The 24,020-nt window shown below is 35.2% G+C and overlaps 1 protein-coding gene across 2 annotated transcripts in view; it reads right to left on the reverse strand.

The window, feature by feature from the left end:
• IMMP2L (inner mitochondrial membrane peptidase subunit 2) overlaps positions 1–24,020 on the reverse strand; it is a 405,705-nt gene that overhangs the window by 83,617 nt on the left and 298,068 nt on the right. For both annotated transcript variants that reach the window (XM_056482156.1, XM_056482155.1), the window contains exon 5: positions 6,620–6,722. In XM_056482156.1, the coding sequence (XP_056338131.1) occupies positions 6,620–6,722 (103 nt within the window). The remainder of the gene's footprint in view (positions 1–6,619; positions 6,723–24,020) is intronic.

A 24,020-nucleotide genomic window follows, 5' to 3' on the forward strand; every position in this document is an offset into this window, starting at 1 on the left:
TTTCTTTTTAAATTATGCCCTGGCAAATCTTAATATGAATGCCAGCATGAATCAAAAATCCCTACATAGTTAAGCTATACAGAAGTCAGCTAAGATTCCTCTGTGCCTTTCATGCATTAAAACAGTAAAAATCTATATAGACAATATAATGTTACAAATCCTGCAGAGAGTTTATCAAATTATTATCAAATATAGGGGTATTTCTAGCAGTTACTTGAAAGAAATAGAATTGTAATGAAACTGATGAAGGAGTATACAGGTTTTTGCAAATGATTATATTTGAATGCAGATCTGTTCAAATTAGATAATTGAAAATTATGGCATGACTCTGACAGCTCTCTGATCTCTTATAATACATATAATATATAATATATTATAATATTTCATTAAATAGATCCAATAGTTTCAATATTTTTCCTAGTTTGTTTCAATACCAGCTGTAGTTGGCTCAGACTACCATTCTTTCCAATGTGGTTGAAAAATTCTTTAAAGGTTTTTGCACTCAGAAATGCAAAATATTTGCATTAATAATTCATTGTGCTTGAATTTGTTACATAAATTCTTGTTCCATGAGCAGAATGACTGAAGCTTTATCAGTGCTAAATAAATTACATTTACAAGTAATAGAGAAAATTAGCTAGAATACATAAAATAAGATTTGACATAACTAAGACAAAATGCAAACTTTCCATTGCTAAAAAATAGAGTAGCCTTAACTGAGAGCTTTTAGTCACATGATAATAGCCAGCCATATGAATTGGTTTAAATTAGAGTCAAGCTAAATATTTTACTTTTCAAAATAATTAGGACAGCTATAGGAGACTTTTTATTCCCTATAGTGCAAATTCAGTTAGCCATGATAATTTAATGGACAGTCAGGCCACACAATCTTATTAGCAAGGCTCCCCTTCGGCATCTCCTGGAGTGAATTGTCATTCTCCACAGAAAAGCCACCATCCCAATTTGCATCTCACTTATAGCATTCTCTGGAAGGGACAAGCATATTTACCCTTCCAGCTTTATTTGTCATCAGTCATAACACATAATGTCCTATCCGTTTTGTTCACCAAAGATTTTTACAAGTTCAAGCTGTGCATCCATGCCATTTACTACTGGTAACTTCATGCTCCATATGCAAAGTCATTTTTCAGATTGTAAACAGTTTCACCTATTCCATTTTTGCCAGTAGCCAGAGATAAATAATATGGAAATGGCATTTATTGCACATTTGCATTATGCGTCCTTTTTAAACACAGGCTTCATTACTTCTATAATACCCAAGAGAGAGCTAGAAATGTCACTGGCCCCATAAGAGCCATGCCACTCTCCAAGGCAGCAGAGTGAAGGTGCACTGGTGGCAGTGGCAGCAAAAAGATAACAGAAGAATCTGAAACCTCTGCTAGCAAGCTGATGCAGACAAGTCCCCAGCAGGTCATCCCCAGCCTTCACTGACTACTTTGTCATCACTCTTCTCCTCACCTACATTAACTTTATGTGTAAGCACAGAGAAGTGTTTCCTTGTTAAAATCACACTTTTGTATTGCCACCCTTGACTATCTCTTCTTGACTCTTCTGAACTAAGAAAAACTGAATTTGGTACTCTGCTGTTGACATACTTATCTTAAGCCTCTTTGAATGGCAGTTTGGAGTATGGGGACAAATGGGGTCAGCAGGTATTTCGAGACCTGGCAGAGCTCTCTGTGGGAAGTGTGCCCTAGCTATGTGCATTATTGTGCAATTTAATGCAGTGATGCTCAGTGCACTGCTGTGAGCTGCTAAACTCTTCCCACCTCTTGTCTCAGAGGCTGCTCCACTTCAGGGAGATATGTAATCCTTGCACTAGTTTATAGCTCACACAGCAAAGTTTCACCAGATGGCAAGATCATCGCCAGGATGATGTGCACTTTTAGGACGTGGCACTCTTTGTTTGCAGTTATGTAAGTAATTCAAAATGGGTCTGCTTCCTCCTTCAGCTGTCCATGACAGAGCAAATGAAGCAGAGGTACTCTCACAAGCTGCAGACATCTTGGTTTAAATATCTCCTTCACCAGCAGTAACCTCTGCACTCCACTAGAAGTGTTATATTTCAGTCCAACTTACTGTCTAATGCAATTTTCTTATTTTCTGCTTTTGACTACTTGTATCCACTAGCAGCAGTTACAGAGAGAAATACTTGATCAGCCTAAAAAAATAATCATAAGAGGCCACATTCTACTACCATTAGTAATTGCATTTGCCCATTGAGGGTCAACAGTTAAACCATTTCTATCTTATAGCTGAAAGGGATGATGATTGCCTTTGAAAATCAAATTAAAATAACTAATAAATCCAGCATATTCTGTTCAGTGTCATCCTAGTTTATTGTTTCCTAGCTATAGTCTTCAGTTTAGTGCTGTTAAATAAAATTGTAGTTAAACAGAAGTGTTTTTCAGATCTTTTATTCCATGAATTTACAGCACAGAATAGACAATCATAAAATTCGGCTTCTACAGTTATGCTGACTAAAAGTAATTTACTCATTTGAAGCATATGAATGTAAAACTTCTGTCAAATAAAAAATCTAGGTTCAGGTTCAACAAGATTTAGTTTTGAAAATAAACACATTAAAGATAGATATATTTTTAGGAAAAGGGCTAGGATAGGGACCCAGATCAGCCAAAATAGATGTTTCTGACCAAGTACTCAACCTACCTGTGTCAAAAGTTTCCTAGAAAGATAAGGAGGATAATAGATTTTTACCCTTCCACTTGTGAGGCTTAACTCATAAAGAACTTTATCCAAAGCCATTAAAGCCAATAGAAATCTCTCATTGACTTTAATGAGCTTTTGTTCAGGTCTTTTACATGACAGCTGAAAGACTGCCATTGATTGCAAGCCCTAATTTTATAAAGCTCTTTCATATCCCCAGCTTGGAGGGAGTTGGAAATATATAAATGTATAAATAAGAGCCTTATAGGATAAAATTTGCCTATTTTCCTTTTTAAAATCAGGAGAGAGCTTCTCACTGCACGTGCACTTCCAGGAATACATCAGTTATTCCATGCACTTATTAACAACTGTTTCTTGGATACCCTCACATATTGGTTGGATAACCATCTCTGCACTGCTGGATGCCAGCTCTAAACATTTAATCTAAACAAAGTACAGATTATAATGACTTTTCCCATGATTCAGCAAGAATATTGGACACAGAAGATAAATTGTCACTTTGCTTTTATGCTGATATTATCCCAACTATACAAGCAAAGACAGCACCTGATCTGTCATGAAGTTAACCCTTTAAAATGTTTAAGAAATCTGAAGCAGCAGAGAACTCTAATACTTCATCAATTCTTTATAATATTCCCTGCATTTCTGATCTAAGAAAGCAGAAACATCACCAGGAACATTACTTTTATATTTCCTATGGTGTTGAACCCCATAGTAAAAAGGTCCATCAAATAGGAAAATTACCAAAACTGAAAACAAAAAGCAGAAACTTCAAAAAGTGGTATCTTAATTATATGAGGTATTCATTACCACATTTCTGTAGTCTGCCAAATAATGAATGCTAACCTAATATTATAAAAGCTTGATTTCACTCAGAATTTAGAAACAGCAACAGTCACAGAAATCTCTATCCTTGTCCAGGTAAGAAATTCCAGCAATATTCAATTTTTTACCCCTTAAATAATAGTAAAAACGTGCAAGTTCTCTAGACGTTTATTGGCTTCTATTCAAAACAGCAATTTTCACTCTTATGAATGGCTGACAGATTTCCAAACCTAAAACACATCAGTATTAAAGCAATAGTATTATGCATCCCCTGCCATTCAGTATTAGACAAAGCATTTTTACATATACAATAGCCATGAAAAAATTAATTTAGTCCCATATTAAGGAAAGGTAATTAATATTTATGTTTTGATCATATATAAAGTTAATAGCATTTCTGATTCGGCAGTAGCCATAGATACCCTGTTATTTTTGTAATATCAGTTAAGGTATTAATTTCATTCAAAGATGCATTTAAGCAGAAAGGAATAGTAAACCTTTACAAATCTTAGTTTAAACATTTTCATTTTATTTACACACTTCAGAAAAATGTGTCTATTCTTTGAAAATCCAATTTCAGTCCTGTAAAACCATGCAATAACAATGTATTATTTATTTTAAAAATTTTTATTAACTAAATAAACACAATTTAATCAGGCCAAGTTTTAGAGTTTAGAAATTCATATCACCCAAAGGTGCATCTAATTTAGAACTTGATTGGTATCAGGTTTTTTGCTTTATCAACCTAACCCATTAGGCCATATTGTCATTCTCCAAGAGAAAAAAAATACTCTAACATCTGCTCTCAATCTGTTTTTCCATCATTTTCTTTTATGCCCCATGTAACACATTAAGTTCATCTACAAAACATTTCTGAGTCTATCTGCACCATAAATGTCTTTCTACTATAGGATCACATGAAAATAGAAGAAATAGTAGCCTGCAACACAATCCACATGAACACCCCACTATTTCTACTGCATGGATCAAAGGAAACATCATTTTGAAAGTCAGAATTGAGGCACACATAATGTTTAATCTAATGTCTAAGTGAGAAAAAACTTCCATGTCCTACCATTTCTGTTTCTTACCACTGCTGCAGTCTTATGAGAGTTGCTTTTTTTTCAAAAAGTACATACTTTCTGAATGGCTTGAAAGAGTGATTTTAATATTTTAATTCACTTGTGCAAATAATCTCCAGAGTACAGAAGAGCAGTAGAAAATGTCCCAGTAACCTAAAATCTTACATGTGTAGGATGAAAAGAACCTGGAGTGCAGTGTGTCCTTCTAAATCTACTTTCCATTTTCTTCTACAGACAAGAAATTTCTATGTTTTATTATTCTGAAGCTATTTTCAAACCCTGAGATCTCTTCTGCCCCTTCTGCTTACATTCAGCAATTGTTGTTCTAACTTAATTTGAGAGGAAAATACCTATTTACAGCTGACTTGCCCATAATGTATTCATCAAAGCAATACAAAGGTCATTCTTCCCATAGAAAGATAAAGAATTCACTGTCAAAACCTGTCCTGCTAGCTCTCAAAAGTGCCATTGCTATAAGAAAAGTGACATACTATCTGATGTTAGCTAACAATTGATATTTAATGTGAGGTCAAAGCCTAATGAAGGGGATTTACTAATGTATATAAACATCAGTGAATTGAGCAAAAATCTGAGGGTATTTAGATTTACCCCAACATTCTATCTTGCATGAAAGCTGCATGGTGCCAACCTTGAGGATTTTACCTTGTATGAATTTCTGTGTGAGATGCTGTAAATCTGAAACCAATGTCCAACTGCTAAAGATTCTTTATGCTCTGAGCCTACATTGGCAATATATTTGTAAGTGAAAAGAAGATTAGTGGCTTTATGACTAAGATTTATGTTGAGAACAGAGTGACAGAGAAAAGCTTACTGAGGGAGGAAGGAGATACCTGCACAGGATAGACTGAATTAATTCTGCAGGAAAGAACCTCTAAAATGAAATGATAGAAATCTTAGAAGATAGTAGAAGGAAAATAATAATGAAAAACAGCAAGAAATTCAAGCATAAAACAAGTGAGACAAACTAAAAGAAGGTATCACTATTATATCCTCCAAATCAGAGAGTATTTTGTACTATTTCCTGCAAACAAATTATTTCAACTTAATAATTGGGCTAAACTTCAAGAAGCCAGACAAACTCATAAGGTCCTTCTTGCCATTAATTCAATTAGTCAGTGGGATGACTTCTGTATAAAATAGACATGAAATGCATAAGGATAGAAAAATCCAATCTTGACAACTTCCCTGTGACAAACTGTAGGTTTTTAAGTAACATTAGAGGAATATTCTTTCTTAAAAAGAGAGAAAAATCCAGCACATGGAATAGGGCTAAAAGAGTTTGTATTTCCACAGCAGGATACACAGTTTATGCAACTATTTTCTGCATACAAGATTAAGATAAAAGAAGAACAAGAATCTATACAAAGTGCAACAAAGGCAAAAACCAAACCAGAGTTCAGAGAAAGAATTGACTGTCCTCCTGATGAAAAGATGCACACTTTTACTCATCAAGAAACAGTTTTTTTACAGGTTACATTTTCTTTTCATTCAATATGCAAACAAAATTTAAATATTAACTTTGGGAAGAGTTTTGAAATATCTCTACTATTGTCCACTGACCAATTTACCAGTTAACACTTGTTAAGCATGGTTACATTTTCCCAATTCTTTATCCCAGCATTGGCACTAAAGCAAGACAAAGCTCCCAGGAGGGAATAATTCCAAATTATATCAGCTGGCAAAATGTCCTCAGGGTGCATCTGTCAGCTACAGGGAGCTGGCTCACCCTCTGGCTACAATTCCAGTATATCACTCCAATTTTAAAATTTCTACCACATCTGCTTCCCTTGGGAAATTGAATGAAGTCCTTATTCTTTTTAGAATAGCTAAGAAAAAGCTCAATATCCACTGACCAAGATATTTTATAAAGCATAATAATTCTCACAAAATAATAAAACTACAATGACAATCAATTCACACTCGTGTTCCACATATGCAAAGTTTTTCAGTTGCAAAGTGTGACACACAGAGAATCAACTTACAGGACCAAAAGCATTGCTGTCAAAGCTGTGTCCATGGTGATCCCCTTCCACCCAAATATGACCATGTGGAACTTTCACATACTTCTTTTTGTATCCAATGGTTCTAAGCAGAATTGGAAAAAAATGGTTAGTTAAAAAGATTTTTAAAACAAACAAACAACCCCCCAGAAATACAAAAACCCCCAAACCAAACAATGTTTTGTTAGGAAAATTCACATATTCCTGGGTTTGGAATTTGACCTTGCATACAAGTCAGCACCAGCTTAAAACTATCTGGACTGAAGTCCTTTGGACTTCAAGAGTGTTACTCATTTTTTATGAGCTGGTTGCACTATCAGGGCCTGTTTACTACATTGTTTTGTCAGAAATCACAACACAAGAAAGGGAGAAGAGACTCTTCAGTTAAATATAATTAACAGATTATTAACTCCACCTCTATAATCACAAAATTTTAAATCATCAGGTTTTATCTCAGGTAAATACCAGTGAACATTCATATGTTGCAGACACATAAAGATACTGTTTAAGACTGTTTTCCTTCATCAAAAATATACTGTTGTAGCTGAACTGGCCTCAGATTCAGAGCATAGATTTCTGCAATTATTCTGTCCTGAGGGTAGGAATCATCCAGCTGTAACAAGCTAAACAGGATAAACTTTAAAAAAACCTTTAAGAGGAGGCCAAGTGATGAAGAAAAATGACATTGATGCCATCCTCTACAGAAAATCATACTGCTGCAGCATGTCCCAGTATTACAAAATGACAAACTACAGATTAGTACTAAAGCTGAGGTGCAGAGTATGCAAAATTCCTGCATTTAGTTCCCAAGTAGCTGTCATTTTCATAATGCCAGTCTGCCTTCTACTGCACACTTCTGCCTCCTTTCAGATGGGACCTGTTATTCTGCAATCATTCATGCAGAGAAGTTGTTGTGCTTTAACCCCAGACAGCAATGGATGTCATTGTCATGCACCCTGAATTATTACCAGGATGAAGCATTTGCAGATGGGAGTATGAATAGTGATATCTGTTATTTAGTTTTGAATAAACAAGTCTGTCCATAGACAGAATCAGACTTTCGATCTAGCTTGCTGCCCCCAGCTGCTCATTGCTTTCCACTGTCTGGAAGATATGCCCTCAGAGCAGGAGGCAGAAGGAGCACACTCTAAAACTAAAAACAAAAAAATCAACTGGGGAGAGAAAATCCCAGGAGATTCAGCTGAACTGTCCAACAGCACTAATCAGGGATATTCACAAATTAAAACGAAAAAATTTTTTTGTGAAGGTTGGTTTTGGCTGGTGAGGAGGGTGAGTATGTGAAAATGACAAGCTAATCAATAACCTGGAGGCCATGGAATATTAGATGAATAAGGAATCCTCAAAAGTGCATTTTATTAACTTTGACTATATTAGTCAAATAAAAATAATAATTACTTTATTTGCAAGTCACAAAATCTGACTAATCCTTTTTCAAGCAGCTATTTTTTGGCAGCTAAAAGGATGAGCATTCCAGTACTATATTCAAATGGAATTCCACATGTACTTTCATTGAAAGCTGAAAAAATAATAGCCTATTTGCAGAAAAGAAAAAGACTGATCTTCCTTTTTTTCTAGAGCAGTTCCATATTGCACATTATTCAAGACTAAACTCCTCAACCATTCAAAACAAAAATGTAAAACTGTCCTAGCTGGTAAATATATGATTTTCTAAACACAAAGAATACGCTATAATAATTCAATTATTCTAAAAAAGCAATTTATTACTATGCAAATCTTCTTTTTTTATTTTTTTTAGAGATATGGCATGCAGTTTGGACAATAAAATTATTTATGGTTTGAGATTTCATAATACTTCATCTCATAGATAGTTTCTTTTATAAAGTATCATATATTTTACTAGTAAAATGTTTTAAAGTATAGGTTAAGCATTGTCCATTAGTTCTGCTGTTTAATTAGACAATTCTGAAAAAATTTTAATAGGTCTCTTCCATCAGTGATAAAGGCAAACAAGAGCTCAAAAAATATTTAATTTTCTCTCCCATTCAACCTCCTGAGTACTCAAGAGTATATTGTGATAAAGTTTTGTACCCTTACAGACTTCATGCATAAGATTGAATTTTACTCAGAGAGGTGAAAGGATTTGAAGGTTAATTCTGCTGGCATGATTACCTCATAAATGTCAGGAAAATAATATGGCAAAGGCCAGTTAGTGACTCAATTTCTTGAGTCAATCTCAATCTCTTATCCCTAAATAATCTCCTCCTTTATTATGATTGGGAAATCACTAAAAGGAAGGGGAGGGAAAGATTTGTAGTAACTACTCAGGAACAAAATTGGAGGAAAAGAAATGGTCTGCATGGACAGGTCTTGAAAAGGTTTTCAGAGACCCTGTGAAAATCCAAGGGTTTAACACAGGTGTATGGTGTGCTCTTTGAAGCCTAAGGCAAAAAGAAAAAGATTACAGAGTACAGTAATTATAATTGGTACTTTTTATTATTTCTAAAACATGATAAATAAATATTTATTTTCTGCTCTTGAAATAAGCATCATGAACCATAATATTTTCTATAATTGTGCAAAAATAAAGTCTCTTGTAGTGATTAAAGAGGAATTATGTACAAATTCTCATATTGAAAAAAGCAGATTATTGTACACAAGTAGGTTTTACTTAGAGGAAATAGAATTAAAATTTACAGTGTTAATAAACTTATTAAGGGAAAAGAGGAGAAAAAAGGGAAATGAAACAAAAGCAGCAGTTCTAATTGTCTACTTTTGAAGACAGAAGTGGTACTTAATGGATAAATCCCTTAAACTCAACCATTAAATGTAAAACCCTCTCCCATTTCATGTATGGTTTCATGTATGATTTTTCCCACATGTAGGCTCAACAGAAAAAAAAAAGATATATTGTAAAAAATAAATGCCTGCATACCTGTGAACAGAAGAGAAGCAAGAAAATCTATGTTCCTAAAACAATTCCTTCAAAATGTTACTGTAGTATTTGCATAGGGCAAATCTGGGGACTTTGTATCCTTTCTACCAATACTACTGCAAACAGTGTCCTGTAGAACACTCTGGAATTTGAAAACAAAGTTTTATTTGAGATTTTCACTGCATGCATTAATAACAAACTACAGCAAAGGCTCATGTTACAGTGAACTGGATCATCTGCTCCTTGATATTGGTTTTATTTTTTAAGATAATTTCATTGCTGAGTTACTCCACAATAGAGTAATAAAGAACTCCTGCAAATAAACCAGACTACAAGTCATGCTTGTTCACTATGGTAGGTTATTTTTAATTACTCTTGCAAAGACTATGTTGGTATTTTTAAAATAAAAACCCACAAACTTGCTTTTTTTTTCCTAAGAAGAGGACCCAAATTGATTAATAGTTAAAATTAGTCATTGGCCCTCTCTTCCATGAATCCTGCAGAGGTTTTAATCTCTGACCTAAATTGCAAGGAAGAGATCACACATGTGCTATATTGGCAATATGGCTCCTGATCTAAATGTACAAACTACCATTTATTCGTTTCACAAGTTCAACATTTTAGCTGGGTGTGCCAAAATAAACTCGTTGTCCATCTTTTTGTGCAATCCTACAAGACCAAATTACTAACACAAACATCATTTTTGAAAACTGTTGACTTCACCCTTTTTCTTAAGGATAGCCTTGCAGACTACTGCTATCAACTTTGGGGGTTTAGATCTACGTAAAAGAATATCAGTTTTAAGTGTAATGATCAACAGTTCTGTGAAAAATAAATACAATTAAAAGTAAAAAAATACTTTAGAATTCTTCTAGCACTCTTCAGCAATGTCTGTAAAACTGAAAATCCTCAAGGCAAATATCAATTTAAAGCACTATTTGCTCATTGGGAATTTTACATCAATTCCTTGTGAGAGATCTTGGCTACAAAGGAATTGCAGTCAATAATATAACATATTTTGAAAACAATGCAAACTTCTATTTTTCTGTCTTAGTTGAGTGTCTTTAGACTCATTTCTCTGACTGTAACTATGACCTCTGTTAGCTCTCACACATGACGTTTTAAATTAAATTTAGAAGATATCTGAATGAATTCTTAAAAGAAAAATTACTGTTAGTATTAATTAACTTAGTATTTGTTAATTTCCTATCTAGTTCATTAGCATGAGTTATAATTACTGAACAATCTCTTAAACATCATAAAGCCTCTACTAATAAAGTGCAGTCTTTCACTTTCTTGAATTTGCTGTCTTGTAATAAAAAAATAAGAAGTATCTAACACCTCTTATTCTTCCCATTTAAATTGTTTGCTTTAGCAATACTACAGGCAATGACATTAAATCACTCAGATTTTGTTATATAGAATCCAAACCTGTTAGAAACCATACTGGCGTGAGTGAAAAAAATAATTTCAGGTTATACTGAAATCTTTGACACATTAGTAATAATCACTTATGCTGCTGCTGCTCAAACTGTAGCTGAAGTCTCATTGGCTTAAGAACAGGGTCTACCAGAGTTGCAGTAATTTTCTTGTTCAGAACATAATGGAATCACATTTGTCTTTTTAGACATTTTTACAGAAGTTGGTCTGAAATTCTGATTTACTTTTTTCTTACATATGAGGTACATTTTGAACCTTTGCAAAGTTTTTTTCTTTTCTCCACAATTTAATAGCTAACAGATGTACTTATAGCTATCCTTGGCTGAGAAATAATTTCAATCTTGACAGTCAAAAATGAGCTCTATATGGTATTCTAACCACCTGCCCACAAGCAAGAAAAAATCTGCTTTTTTAGGATGCAGTAGCAGTGCCAAAGCAAGCAACTTGGCTCAGCTAAGCTGGATGAGGAACGACTGCCTTCAGCTTGATTTGACCTTGAGAAATCCAAAGGTCTCAGCAATCTGCATATCTCTGGGTGTCATCCCAAACAGACACTGTAGATAATGCCCTGTTGCAGAGGAGATAAAACAAAAATACAAACTCTCTTGTAAAATAGGTAGTTTCTATCATACTTACGAAGAACTTTCTCCAAGCAACGTGAATTTCTGTACATGTTTATTTTATGTGGCCAGGTTTTGGTAGCATGATGTGTACAGGGGTGGTTCTGTGAGAAGCTGTCACAAGCTTCCCCCATGTCCAAAAAGGCCAATGCTGGCCAGCTCCAAGATGGACCAGCTGCTGGCCATGGCCAAGTGGGATAACAGAGCAAAGAAGGGGGGAAAGTTGCTGCACAATGGTAATTTCACCATGAGAGTGATAATACATGCTAGCTCTGCACACACCAGGGTCAGTGAAGAAGAAGGAGGAGATGCTCCAGGTATTAGTGGAGAAATTCCTTTCCAGATCCTAGTGCAGACCCTGGTGAGTCAGGCTGTCCCTCTGGAGGTCCAGGGTGGAGCAGAGATCCACCTGCAGCCCATGAAGGACCCCACACTGGGTCAAGCAGATGCTTGAAGAAGGCTTCCCCAAAGGAAACCCACTCTGGAGCAGGTTCCTGGCAGGACCTGTGGCCCCATGGAGAGAGGAGTCCATGCTGGAGTAGGTTTTCCTGCAGGAATTGTTGCCCTGCAGAGGACCCACACTAGAGCAGTCTGCTCCTGAAGGACTGCACTGAATGCAAGGGACCCATGCTCATGTTCATGAGTTCATGAAGAACTGCAAAGTGGGAGAAGGAGTAAGGTTGGAAAGGTTGATGGTGGAGACTGCCCCATCAGAAAAGCACCAAGATCAAGCAGAAGAGAGAGGGACTCCTCTCTCTGAGGGGGAAGAGCAGCAGAGATGTGATGAAATGATCACAACACCCATTCCATGTTCCCCTGCACCACTGCAAGAGAAGAGGCAGAAAAATTTGAAAGCAGAGTTAAGGAAGAAGGGAATGGTGGATGAAGGTGTTTTAAAGATTTGGATTTATTTCTCGTTATCCTACCCTGATTTGCTTGGTAATAAAGTACACTAATTTCCCCAAGCTGAGTACATTTTGCCCAAGATGGTAGATGGTGAGTGATCACTGCTTGCCCTTATCCACACCCACAGGACTTTTGTTCTACTTTTTCTCTCATGTCCAGCTAAGGAGAAGAGGTTAAGCAGCTTTGGTGGGCACCTGTCATTCAGACAGGGTCAACACACCATAATGTGGAATTTTTTGCACATACCTCCATTTTAATCAAATTCACAGAATGAACAAATGCCAAGATATTCCATTTCAAGTAACGCCCAGATCCCAAAACATGAAACTTACTGAAATATAACATGTAAGTTTTATTAGTATCACTGCAGGGAATCTTACACATGACACTAAACACCTTCCAGCTCCTAAGAAATCTCCTTTTTCACTTCCAACACACACATACAGCCATCTGTGCCTTTCTACTTTAACTCTTCCCTTACACATACATAAATACATAAAGGCAGGGTTATATATATGAAGCAACTAAATATTTTTTTTTTGAAGGCCAGCTACAGACTATGCAAGTAAATAGGTTAGGTAATATTCTCCAGTTGTGTGCAGCTATTAACTTTTGCCTCAGAGCTGAAATCTGTTTTCCATATAAGCTGTAGATCCACCAGTTATTGAGAGGCCTGACAATAAAAAATGCATCCAAACTCAGAACCTGGGAAGTGCTGGAGGATTCCTAATGCTTCAGGTATTGTTTCATAAGCATTGCCAGACCTGCTGCATTGAGAAGGGAATCCCCAAAGGAAGACACATGTAAACAACAGAGATAACAGAATCTGAAACAAAAGACTCCCAATCAGTGATATCTGGAATAACCATTATGGAGGCAGTGATTCCCTCTGCCTATAATTGGGCAAATTTTTCATGATATAAACTCTGTATTACTGTTGCCATTAAATATTTTGAAGTCTCAGGAAAAATGAATACTAATTTACTGGTTTCCTCATTTGGAACAGAATTATGATTACAGAAACACCCCCTTTTCAATAAATAAGCAAAGCAGTTAAAGCAAGCTGAATTACAAATGCCATCTCTTTTTTCCAAGCTAAAGCATTCCTACTAAAGTGCACCAGCACAGGTTCCTATAACTAAAAAGTGCTACAAATACATAGAAATCTGACGTGGAAAGTACAGGAGATGTTTGCAGCTCTGCTTCATTAATTAGATAATTTCTCACAAAGCATGTCATTCTCAAAAAACATAGTGATTTACCCATTACTTGCTTCACCAGCATCATCATAATGCAGTTAATAACTTTTAAAACACAAGCTATTCAGGAAAATTACTGGATTTGTGCATATATATCTAAAATGATAATATGATTGAAAGGACAAAGAATAAGACAGCTCATTTACTAGAGAGATTAGACTCATTTCAAGCCTGACTTTCCCTTGTTAACATCCCATTTTGTATGAGAGAGGACACTGTAACAAGAGACTAGAAATAATTATAAGAGTGAAAAAATGTGAGATTCACAAAATTTATGGCATCATTGCTATGAGTAGAAGTTTCTTTGATAGATCAATTTATCAGAAAAGAATGCTAATCATACTTCTGAATCCAGATATATATGACCAAAACATATCAAAGACTTAGAAGGAGCAATTAACGTCTCTTAATATCACATCATTTCCCAGATAACTGACCAAGTTTATGTTGAAGGCATATGTCAATTGTTTCTTTCTTCTTTTCTTTCCTGAATTTTCAAAATATACTCAAAATAATCTTAAGTTTCTTAATGAGGAAGCAGCTGTGGAGCTGTATGATCAATATATATGATAAAATAAATGCTTTATCTCACTGCTCTTTACCTTCATATATCTCTTTCTGGAGATTTTAATGATTTCCACCATTCACTAAGAATGTTTCCCAAAGCTACAATTTAATTCTATCTTGGATTATAATGATTTGACTCGATAGCATTTCTAGAATTTATTTTATTTTCCTGTGCTTTAAAGATATAGTGTATATCTAGGGCCTAGGTTTTACCCCTCTTGATAATTTTTCCAATATGCAGGTATTTATATCAAAAAGGTCTGTTATGCTGGTGCTGGCAAGCACTCCATAAGTTGATTCAAAAAAGCTGCTGCTGACAGATCTTTTCTTGGTCTTGTGAACTGCAGAGTTCTTCAGGCAGCACTTACCAGAAATGCCAGGGGATCTTGATTTCAAGGAAATAATTTCTCCTTGGATAAAATTTCATTCATTTGCAGGTACATTTTATGATTCCCATTTCCAGCCTCACACTTTTTCTGTAATTTTTTAAAATTCATACTACCTTCCTTCAGAAACTGCAAAAGGCCACTGCAGATCCCATCCATGTAACACTCAGCAGCACAGGAATTTCCCTCTGCTCCTGAGAGTTTTGCTTACCTAGTCGGGAGGCATGAAGCATTTAATATTGCTTGTCCCAAAAATGCAGAACTAATCTTGCTCCAACTGCTAAGAACAACTACCAGTAGCTTCCCTCACAGAGCCTACTTTATCACTTTCTCCCACAACACCTGTGAATAGTTTTGTTCTTGGGGGCTTTCTTTTCCTTGTGTGTGTTTCATCTGTTCTAGCACTAGCAGAATTCTTATTTTAAGATGCTTTCCACAGGAGATCTCCTCAACCCATTCAGGAAAATACAGTTTTGGTGAATTTTTTTTGTTGAAAATATGGATGACTTCTGGAAACTTGTTTTTTAAATAATAGAGATATGTCCAGAATCTGGGTTGGGTTCGGGCTGTTTTGTTTGTTGCTTTTTGAGAGGGAGGGTTGTTTGGTTGGTTTTGGGCTTTGTTTTGTTTTCTTTGGGCTTTTTTTCCAGATTAATTAAACCTAAAGCAAAGTACTGCAAAGGTGGTACTGTGGAAAATCTGTTCAATCCTTTCATGGTCCATATATTACTTACATTATTACCTCTAACTATATTGAGAGTATAATTATTTAAAATGAGTACTAGAAAATTCAATACTTAAAATAAATATGTATTTTTCAATTTATTCAACAGTGGATACTATCTAAAGATGACTGCATATACTAGATGTATGTGAATAGAAATTGCTACCCACTTTTACACAAATCTGTCACTCCCATTTGGAATACTGAAACAACTTCATTCTTTGCTCACCATATCCTCTTAGTAAGAAGAACTATAGTTTTTTTCAGGATAAAATTTGCAACAAATACAAAACAGTAATTTTGTGTTGAAAAACAGAGCAATCTTAATTGTTTGCAAAACTTGCATTTATATCTTTAACCAGATTATTGATTCAGGAGAAAGAAAACATACAATATCCCATTTTTCTCTACAAATCTTTCACTTGTGAATCTGTCTGATTCCAACTCTCAACACTGTGCCCTTTCAAGTTAAGATTATGAAAATTATTCACTTTGGTTCTTTTGATAAAAGTCCCATTAACCACATACGTGTATAATTTCATTACCTTCTCACATTTCTCTACTAGATTATATTGATAATTAACATGACAGGTTTTTGCTAATATCATTAGCAGATATTAACAGTATCATATTATATCATATACTAGATGGGAATCATTTGTTAGATTCATTATCATTAGCTACATCATTTTACCAAGATAAAAAACTTACTAGCTATTCTAGGTAATCTAAGTGAGTTTCCAAACCCTGACATCATTGTCAAATTGGAAGCTACACCTGTATTAATACACATTAATACACATACAGACCAAAGAGGTATTGCTAAAAAAAAATATTAATTCCTGCACCATACACCCTCTTTTTATGAATTTTGAATTAACTGAGAACATTTTAGTTTTAGGCACATTTTAAGAAGTCAAAGTCAATGGTTTTGAAGTGAATTTCAAAAGTACTACTAAGTTTTACTAAGATGAAAATTTCACCTGATATATAATGGTTTCTTTTTTCTCTCTTTTTGCAATATATGTAGGAATGCTCATCTCAGAAATGCCTTTGCCAGCCAGAGAAAAGAGATGACCAATCTTTTTTCTAGATTTTAAGTTGTGGATTTCAAATTTTGACTCAGCAGCAAAACTCCAGCCTGCAGAATCTGCAATTACTAAGCACAGCTCTCTATAAAATTCTTCCTCTTTGAACTCACCCAAATCCTCTCCCTTAGCAGTTCTCCTGCCATTATTTTGTGACAGAAACTATGAAGGGAGAGGCTGCAGGCTGACCTCTGGTTACCTGTTCTGTGTATTCACTCAGAGTGGAGGCTGCTGGCCAGCCCAGTTTTCCAACAAACAGGCTCTGTGAGAGGAGGAAGAAGAGGTGTAGAGCAGCAGAGGAGAAAAATAGAAGGTTTTAAAATTCCTTGTATCCCAGAGGGAAAAATCACAGCATCTACCACCTTGGACAACCCTGTTGGCCTGCTCCTCTGCTAAGGAAATTCTGTGATGAATATTGCTCTTATTATAAAAGGTGGTGATAGGGGTGGTCACAGCAGCATTGCCTGCTCATCACTGTTACAGTTCACTGGGCTAAATTCTTGTAGGCTGTGACTGCTGGAAGAGCCTGGCAGTGCCTCTGCCCAAGCCCAACAGTAAGAAATAATTCCCCAGCCACACACTTCCCACCAAGGAGATAATTGCTATATTTTCTTTATTGCTTAGGACTAAGCCAAGGTATTAAAATTTTCTAATCTGCTTTAGGCAGCATATGCAAAATGAGGAACCCTTAGTGTAATAAGTGTTTTCAAGATGCTTTTGTTTAGTTTGGTTGTTTTGTTTTTTTCTTAAATTTATGGAAGGGGGAGAGTTGTTATTCTTTGTACAATGGAAGCCTGAAACTTCACATCTCCTAATTATGTTTGTTGGGGAATAATATTTACAAAAGCCTTTTATTGCTTTTCCTTTAGAAGTGGAATTCTTTTTTAAAAGAACACTACTATCAAAAAGATAATTGAGATGCTTACAAGTAATAAAAATATTAAACCCATACGGAAAAATGAATCATTATTTCACAATACAAGTTATGATTATGAGTTTTAAAACTCAAAAATATCTCAATGCGATAAAAATATTAAAAAGTAATAGGTTTCATATGTCTTTTGTTAAAAGATCTGAGCATATAAATATATATATATATATATATATATAGACTGCAGATACCTAGTTTTGAACTGGTGGTGGTCTTTCAGACTGAACTTTCAAATTATAGAAATAAACAATTGCAATTTGAAGTAAGCACCATGAAAAAATATTTTTGTGTTATTAGATGCATATCTAAACAGAGATGCTGTATTTCCTTAGTGTGTAAGATAATGTTATGGAATATGCAAAAATCACAACTCATCATTAATCTTTTATGAAGATTATAAGGAATACCTTATTTCTGTGTCTGAGCAGCAGTCCATATAGGCCAATAGTCTGTTAGCAGACAACTGGAAAAGCAGACAGTGCCCAGGTAAAGCACATTAGCTTTATTACTCTCCATGAACAGAGTGATTTAATCTATGTTTAATTGTACATCATTGTCTAGTTTTAGTATCTGCTTACTGATCTGTTATCCATGAATTTGTCTAAACAATTTTTATATTTGCTTATACTGTCTGCCTTCAAAGCACCCTGGGGCAATAAATTCCAGAAGTTGACTATCTGCTGCACAAAGACTTTCTTCTGTCTTTTGTAGACCAACCTCCCACACAAAATGCCTCTGTGTCTGTATTAAGGGATTTGATGAATAGTTCAGCTGGTCCATCAGCATTGTTTTTGTTGATTTTAATCTCTTTCTATGTCCATCTTTAAATACATGTCTCGAGAAGCAAGAACTGACTGCATCATTTAGGGGAATTATACTCCAAAGCTGTTAAGGCAGCTCTATATTTTGAATATTTTCTTAGCTTTTCAGCTTTGAAATTACAATTTAGATCGGAGGAAATCTAATAAACAGAAACCCTTAATTTAGAAAAAGTTTAATACTTTTAAGAGCAGCCTATTTTTTGCCACGAGTTCATGTATAATTTTTTTCTGGAAGAGCTCAGTAACATGAAGTCCAGGGAAATAGTAAAGTACTTCGTGGAGCATGAAAAGATTTAGATAGATGATTTTTGCTCATAGGAGTAGATGTTAATACCAGTTTTCTTTTTTTCTTAAACCAATGAAATTTCATATTGTTTTGTTAAAAGGAAAAGCCTGCAAAACAGTAACATTTGCAAATAAAAGATCATCAAAAAGATAATCTGAATTACTTGCAAAAGAAAAGGGCACTGCCCTCATTAATACTTGTACTGCATTCAATAATCTTCACAGCACTGAGTCAATTGATATTTCATTAAATTGCTGTATTTCTCATATTCTCCTTCTCAAGTATGTTTTCCCATTTAATGTTACTGGACCAAAAAAATGTTCATTCAACAGTAATTCTTGAAAAACCCCTCTGAATTATTCTTTGATCACTTTAAATACCAACAGAGAATCTAATTCTGTGTCTGGCCATAACAATAACTTCCTTGACAATCCCCTGTGTTAGCAGGAAGGATGCTGAACAGTCTACTGAGTCTTGTAGTGTTAAGAAACTCTTGTGAAGAAGGGAATTTTTGTATTTCTTCTTTTAAGACACAAAGTGCTACAAAGGAAGTATTTCTGACTTTGCTTTACAATCTTGCATCATAAGACCAGGAAAAAATAGATATTTTTCTATAGCAACAGAAAATCCCAGTATGCTGGTATTTCTGGAGAGAAAAGTGTTATCAGCATGACCAGATGGTTCTAAATAAGTTAGAGGACAATGATAGGAAGCCTCCTAGTCAAAATAGTCTGAGACAGACACAACTCTAAATTCTTATTTATAAACTAAAGAAAAAAAGAAAAAGATCAATATAAGTCAAAACTATTTTTACTAATGATGGCCAGAAGAGATTTATAATTTAGGATCAAAACACAACAAATTATATGTTGTTAAATGCATTTTGAAATAATGAATATCAGGCTCTACCTGTTTTAGCAAAATGTAAGGCTAAGTAATTCAGGCAAAAAGCTGAATCTGAGGTGTGAGAAAGAGGAAAAATGATCAACATGAAATGTATCACTACTTGAATATTACTCTGAAAATTTTCATTGCCTTTTCTCAGTATAAATTTTAAAGTTGAAATTTTACATGTATCATGAAAAGCAAAAAGATCAAGAATAAGACTTCATTCTAATATCTTGTAGAATTAAACTATTTAAAGATTACAAATTTCAGTTTCAGATTATTAAATCAGTTTTCATAGGCTGGTGATTCAAACCAGCAGAAATTGTTTGCATGTTTCCACAGGACTTTGCAAAGTTGTCCTAACCAAAATGAGGCTCCTCAAATGCTTGTCATTTTGTGCTCAAAACAGCATAATATGGCCATAATACAAACTTCTGCATAGAAGACCTTACTATCCATATAGAAAAGTCAGTAAAAGGTAGGGAAGATTTAGCATGACTATTTAATATAATAATTTGTAATGATGATTAATAGGTTTGTGCAAAGCTATTTAATAAAACTCAGATTTCCTAAGTGACAGACCAGACCCTATCTTCCTTAGTATGGCTTTATTTGTAAGGATTGGTTTTAACTGCAATTATTCTATTGATTTTTTTTTCCCCAACAACTGCTGTTACTATAATACATTAGGAGAAAATAATTTGTGTAAATTATTCTAACAACTTAGGTGTACAAGACCCAGTCCCATCTCCTCACATTTGTTCTTCAATACCAGAAAAAAAGAACAGTTTTGTCTGAACCAGGGGCAATGGACCACAAAGACAAAAGCAGAAATACTGATATTAACATGTTTCCACCAGCTTCTTCTTTCAAGTTCATAGATGAGTGGATTTGCAAGGAGTTTTCCCCCACAGGCAAGAAGGTACATCACAAGAGAAAAGGAGTTAGGATTGAAATACCATGGTTGTGTCAAGTCAGTCATAACTACCAGCAGCAAGAACTTCTATCTCAGGTGCTGGACCTTGCTCACCTCTTCAGTGGCCAGACAGAGATGCATCACAGCCACTGGGAATGTGTCTGTGGGAAGGATAAAGCACTGGCACACAGCAGGGAAGCAATCAAAGGTTTGCATATTTCACTGGAGTGTAGCTCCATGCTTTAAAACACACATACTTCCCAACTGTGCAAGGGGAGCCAAGGCAGCCAACTTTCCCTGCCTTTCTTTCAGATGAGTGGCTCCAGCACAATTCCCCATCAGTCATAATCTGTCACTTCTGCTGAGCATTGAGATTGTAATTAATTCCTCATGCCCAGCTATGCAAGGAAGCAGCACTGTAGAATCCTCAGCAAGTCATTCTCTCTGTCACAGCAGAGAATCTGTACAACAGAAAGAGGAATAATCTGACAGACACGTGACAGCTCAAAATACCCTTCAAACACTTGATTCAAAGCAAAAAATGAACAGATAAATTTCTTTAGAGGATGCCTTTAGAGCTTTATTAGATTTCACCAGGCCTTGAGAGATAGCAAGGAGGGAAATGTTGCATAGGAAAACTAGAGTCATTGCCAGGCAATTCCCAGCTCTTCCTAGCCAATGAATTAGTTAATATCTAGTTTAGAAGAGGGACAATCATACATTATGTCCTATTGGCAAAACTCCTAAGACATAAAAGCACAATATGTGCTTTTGTACAGTGCATAACCAGTTCTTTTTTCAGCTTCTGAGCTCATGAGCTACAATCAGTACCTCAGTATAGAAAATCAGTAGAAAGCAATAACCAGCAAAACAGCTGGTATATCATAAATAATCCTGATATCTAAAAATCTACCTGCTATATTGCTGTGGAAATACTACAGCACTGAGACAAAGTACTAGCAACATCAAAACTATCTACCAGTAGAGACACTGAAGAGGAAGTAGGAAGCAGGATTTCTAACCCAGTCTTTCACACTGTCAGTGCCAAGCTACTTCCCAGTTATACAAACAACAGCTTAAAAACAGCTATGAGGAAACCTGAAAATAAAAAGGACTAGATTCAAACCAGCAACGTCTATTTCAGACCTTTGCAGCTTTAGTTTTTTTCTTTTTTTGTTGTTCTTTTTCTTATTAATTCCTACAGACCCTTATACTGCCTTATAAACACTTTCCCTCTTCCTTTATGCATCCTCAAGGTAAAGGCTGACATATGTTAGACCTGTTCCACAACTTTTTCTCAACTACCCTAAGAAAAAGCAACAGCCCAAAGAACCCAAGCAACAATGGACAGATGCACCTAGTAAGGGCTGATTGCTCTGTCCAATAAATTCTTAGTGTCCTTTCCAACTGAACACACCACAAAGCCTTGAGCACTGTTTCACTGTGATACAGCCCTTCTGTAGAGCTGGACTCATAAGCTCATCAGGGATGTGGTGGAGTCACTGTCCCTTCAGGTGCTTAAAGGAAAATTGGAAGTGGCACTTCATGCCATGGTTTAGTTGATAAGGTGGTGTAAGGTCATAGGTTGGAATTTATGATCTCAAATATCTTTCCAATTTGTTAAAATCAGTGTTAGAATTAAAAATTTCCAGTAGTTAATTCTGTGATTCTGTGATCTCTACTCTCTTCATAGGATCTCATTTACTCACAACAGCCAAAAAGATTTCTCCATACCTCTGAGATGCAGCCACTTCATAAACTTTCACAGCTCTGTGAAAAGCACATTAAAGCATATCCTTTATCTGCAAATTCCTCTGTCAACACAGCTCTCTGCTGTGGGCCATACCTGCTTCTCAAGAATGACAACCTTTCTGATAAAAAGTATAGTGTCTCTGAGAGCACATTAGTACAAGCACCAACCCAGTAAAAGGAAGGTGATAAGGCACTAAATTGGTGAAAGCATCAGATTTCTAAGGCTGAAGATATTGGGAAATTAATAGGTTTTTTCCATGCAGGAAAGTACAACTCCAGACTTGCTTGATAGTCCTGTGGTTAGAGATAATTAGGAAACAATATGTAAGTGTGAATGATTCAGATACCATAAATACACTTCAAGTGCAAAGACATGGATAGCAACTTTTGAACACACTGAAAAAAATCATGAAAATGCTATTAAAAGTCTAGAATGGGTAATTTACATAAGCATAAGCTACCAGTAAAGGAACATTTCCTGCATCCATAACATTAGCATTAGCATTTATTACCACTACTATAACACACAAAAAAGAATGTACAAAAGCTAAGGAAGATAGCAGGAAAGAAAACAAAATACTTTGGAGTGAAATCTAGCTCCAGCTTAATTGTAAGAGACAGGATTTTTATAGATGGGTCAATAATAAGAATGGACAAGTACATAATGTTTTGATGTACAGACCATTTGTATTCAGTTGATATGTAGCTGACACAAGAGGTACAATTCCTAGTTTTATGTGGATTTCCATGACACCAACTTTTCTTAATATAATGAATCACTGAATCTCATATTTCAATTTAAAGCATTTGTGACAATTATGAAACTCAGTTCTCAGTCTGAGAGTTTGACTGTTTGTTTGGAAAATGGATCACATGATAGACTTCAGTCCCTATTCAGAAAATATAACATATGGAATAAAGACTATACATTACTTTATCTTTGCAAAAAATGTGGAATTTATAGAGAAGGAAAATAATTTGTTTCATAACAACCAGGAAGCATTTGGAAACTATTTACCCCACTCCTTATAAGACAGCAAGCTATTTTCTGATGTACTGCTTTTGCAGGTAGGAGTCCCAACAGGTGGATTCCTGTGAACCATGGTTTTATTACACCTGTTGCTTTATGAAGAAATTTGGAATTCAACAATATTGAATTCAGAGAGAAGTTTTTCTCACTTATCAAATGTCTAGAAAATGGCAGTGTTTTCTACACATTTTTGGAAGTCCAGAAAAGGCTTCTTCAGGACTTGGTTAGACCTACTAACCTGCTAGAAGCAGGCATAGCAGAGATAAAAAAGAATTTCTCATTAGCCCTTTTGTGTTTTCTGCATAGAAAATACTTCACCATCCATCAGACAAATATTTGACTAGTCTTACTATTAATAGCTTATACATCTTAGTGAGAAAACCCCAAGAAAAGCATGAATTTCATATATCAGTACCTCTTGTATCAGTTTTACATTTTTATGCTTGCTTGATGCATGTTATTAATCAAAGGAGAGGAACGACAGGAAAAGATAAAAAGGTGAACTGAATGCCAAGAATATAAACAGGACACTTGTTCAAGTAGATATTATATTTTTTTAGTACTGTCAATACATGCTCAGCAATGCACAAATGTGATGATAATATCTTTACCTCAAAGGGCTTGAATCTTGCACAATAATATACCTTTCTTGAAAAGCTAGATAGCTCAGAATAGAGAACTTTCTCATTTAAAAATCATATAATGGAACAGACTTTAAAGATCATCTAGTTCCAATCTCCCTGTCATGGGGCCACTGGTTCAAATTTATCCTGAGGTTCAAAATTTATATTACCTATAATTTAAGTCACCTATAAATCAGAAAATATTTTTGGGTATTTGTTTTCTCCCCAAAAA

The sequence above is a fragment of the Oenanthe melanoleuca genome, chromosome 1A, assembly GCF_029582105.1.
Source record: "Oenanthe melanoleuca isolate GR-GAL-2019-014 chromosome 1A, OMel1.0, whole genome shotgun sequence".
NCBI lineage: Eukaryota > Metazoa > Chordata > Aves > Passeriformes > Muscicapidae > Oenanthe > Oenanthe melanoleuca.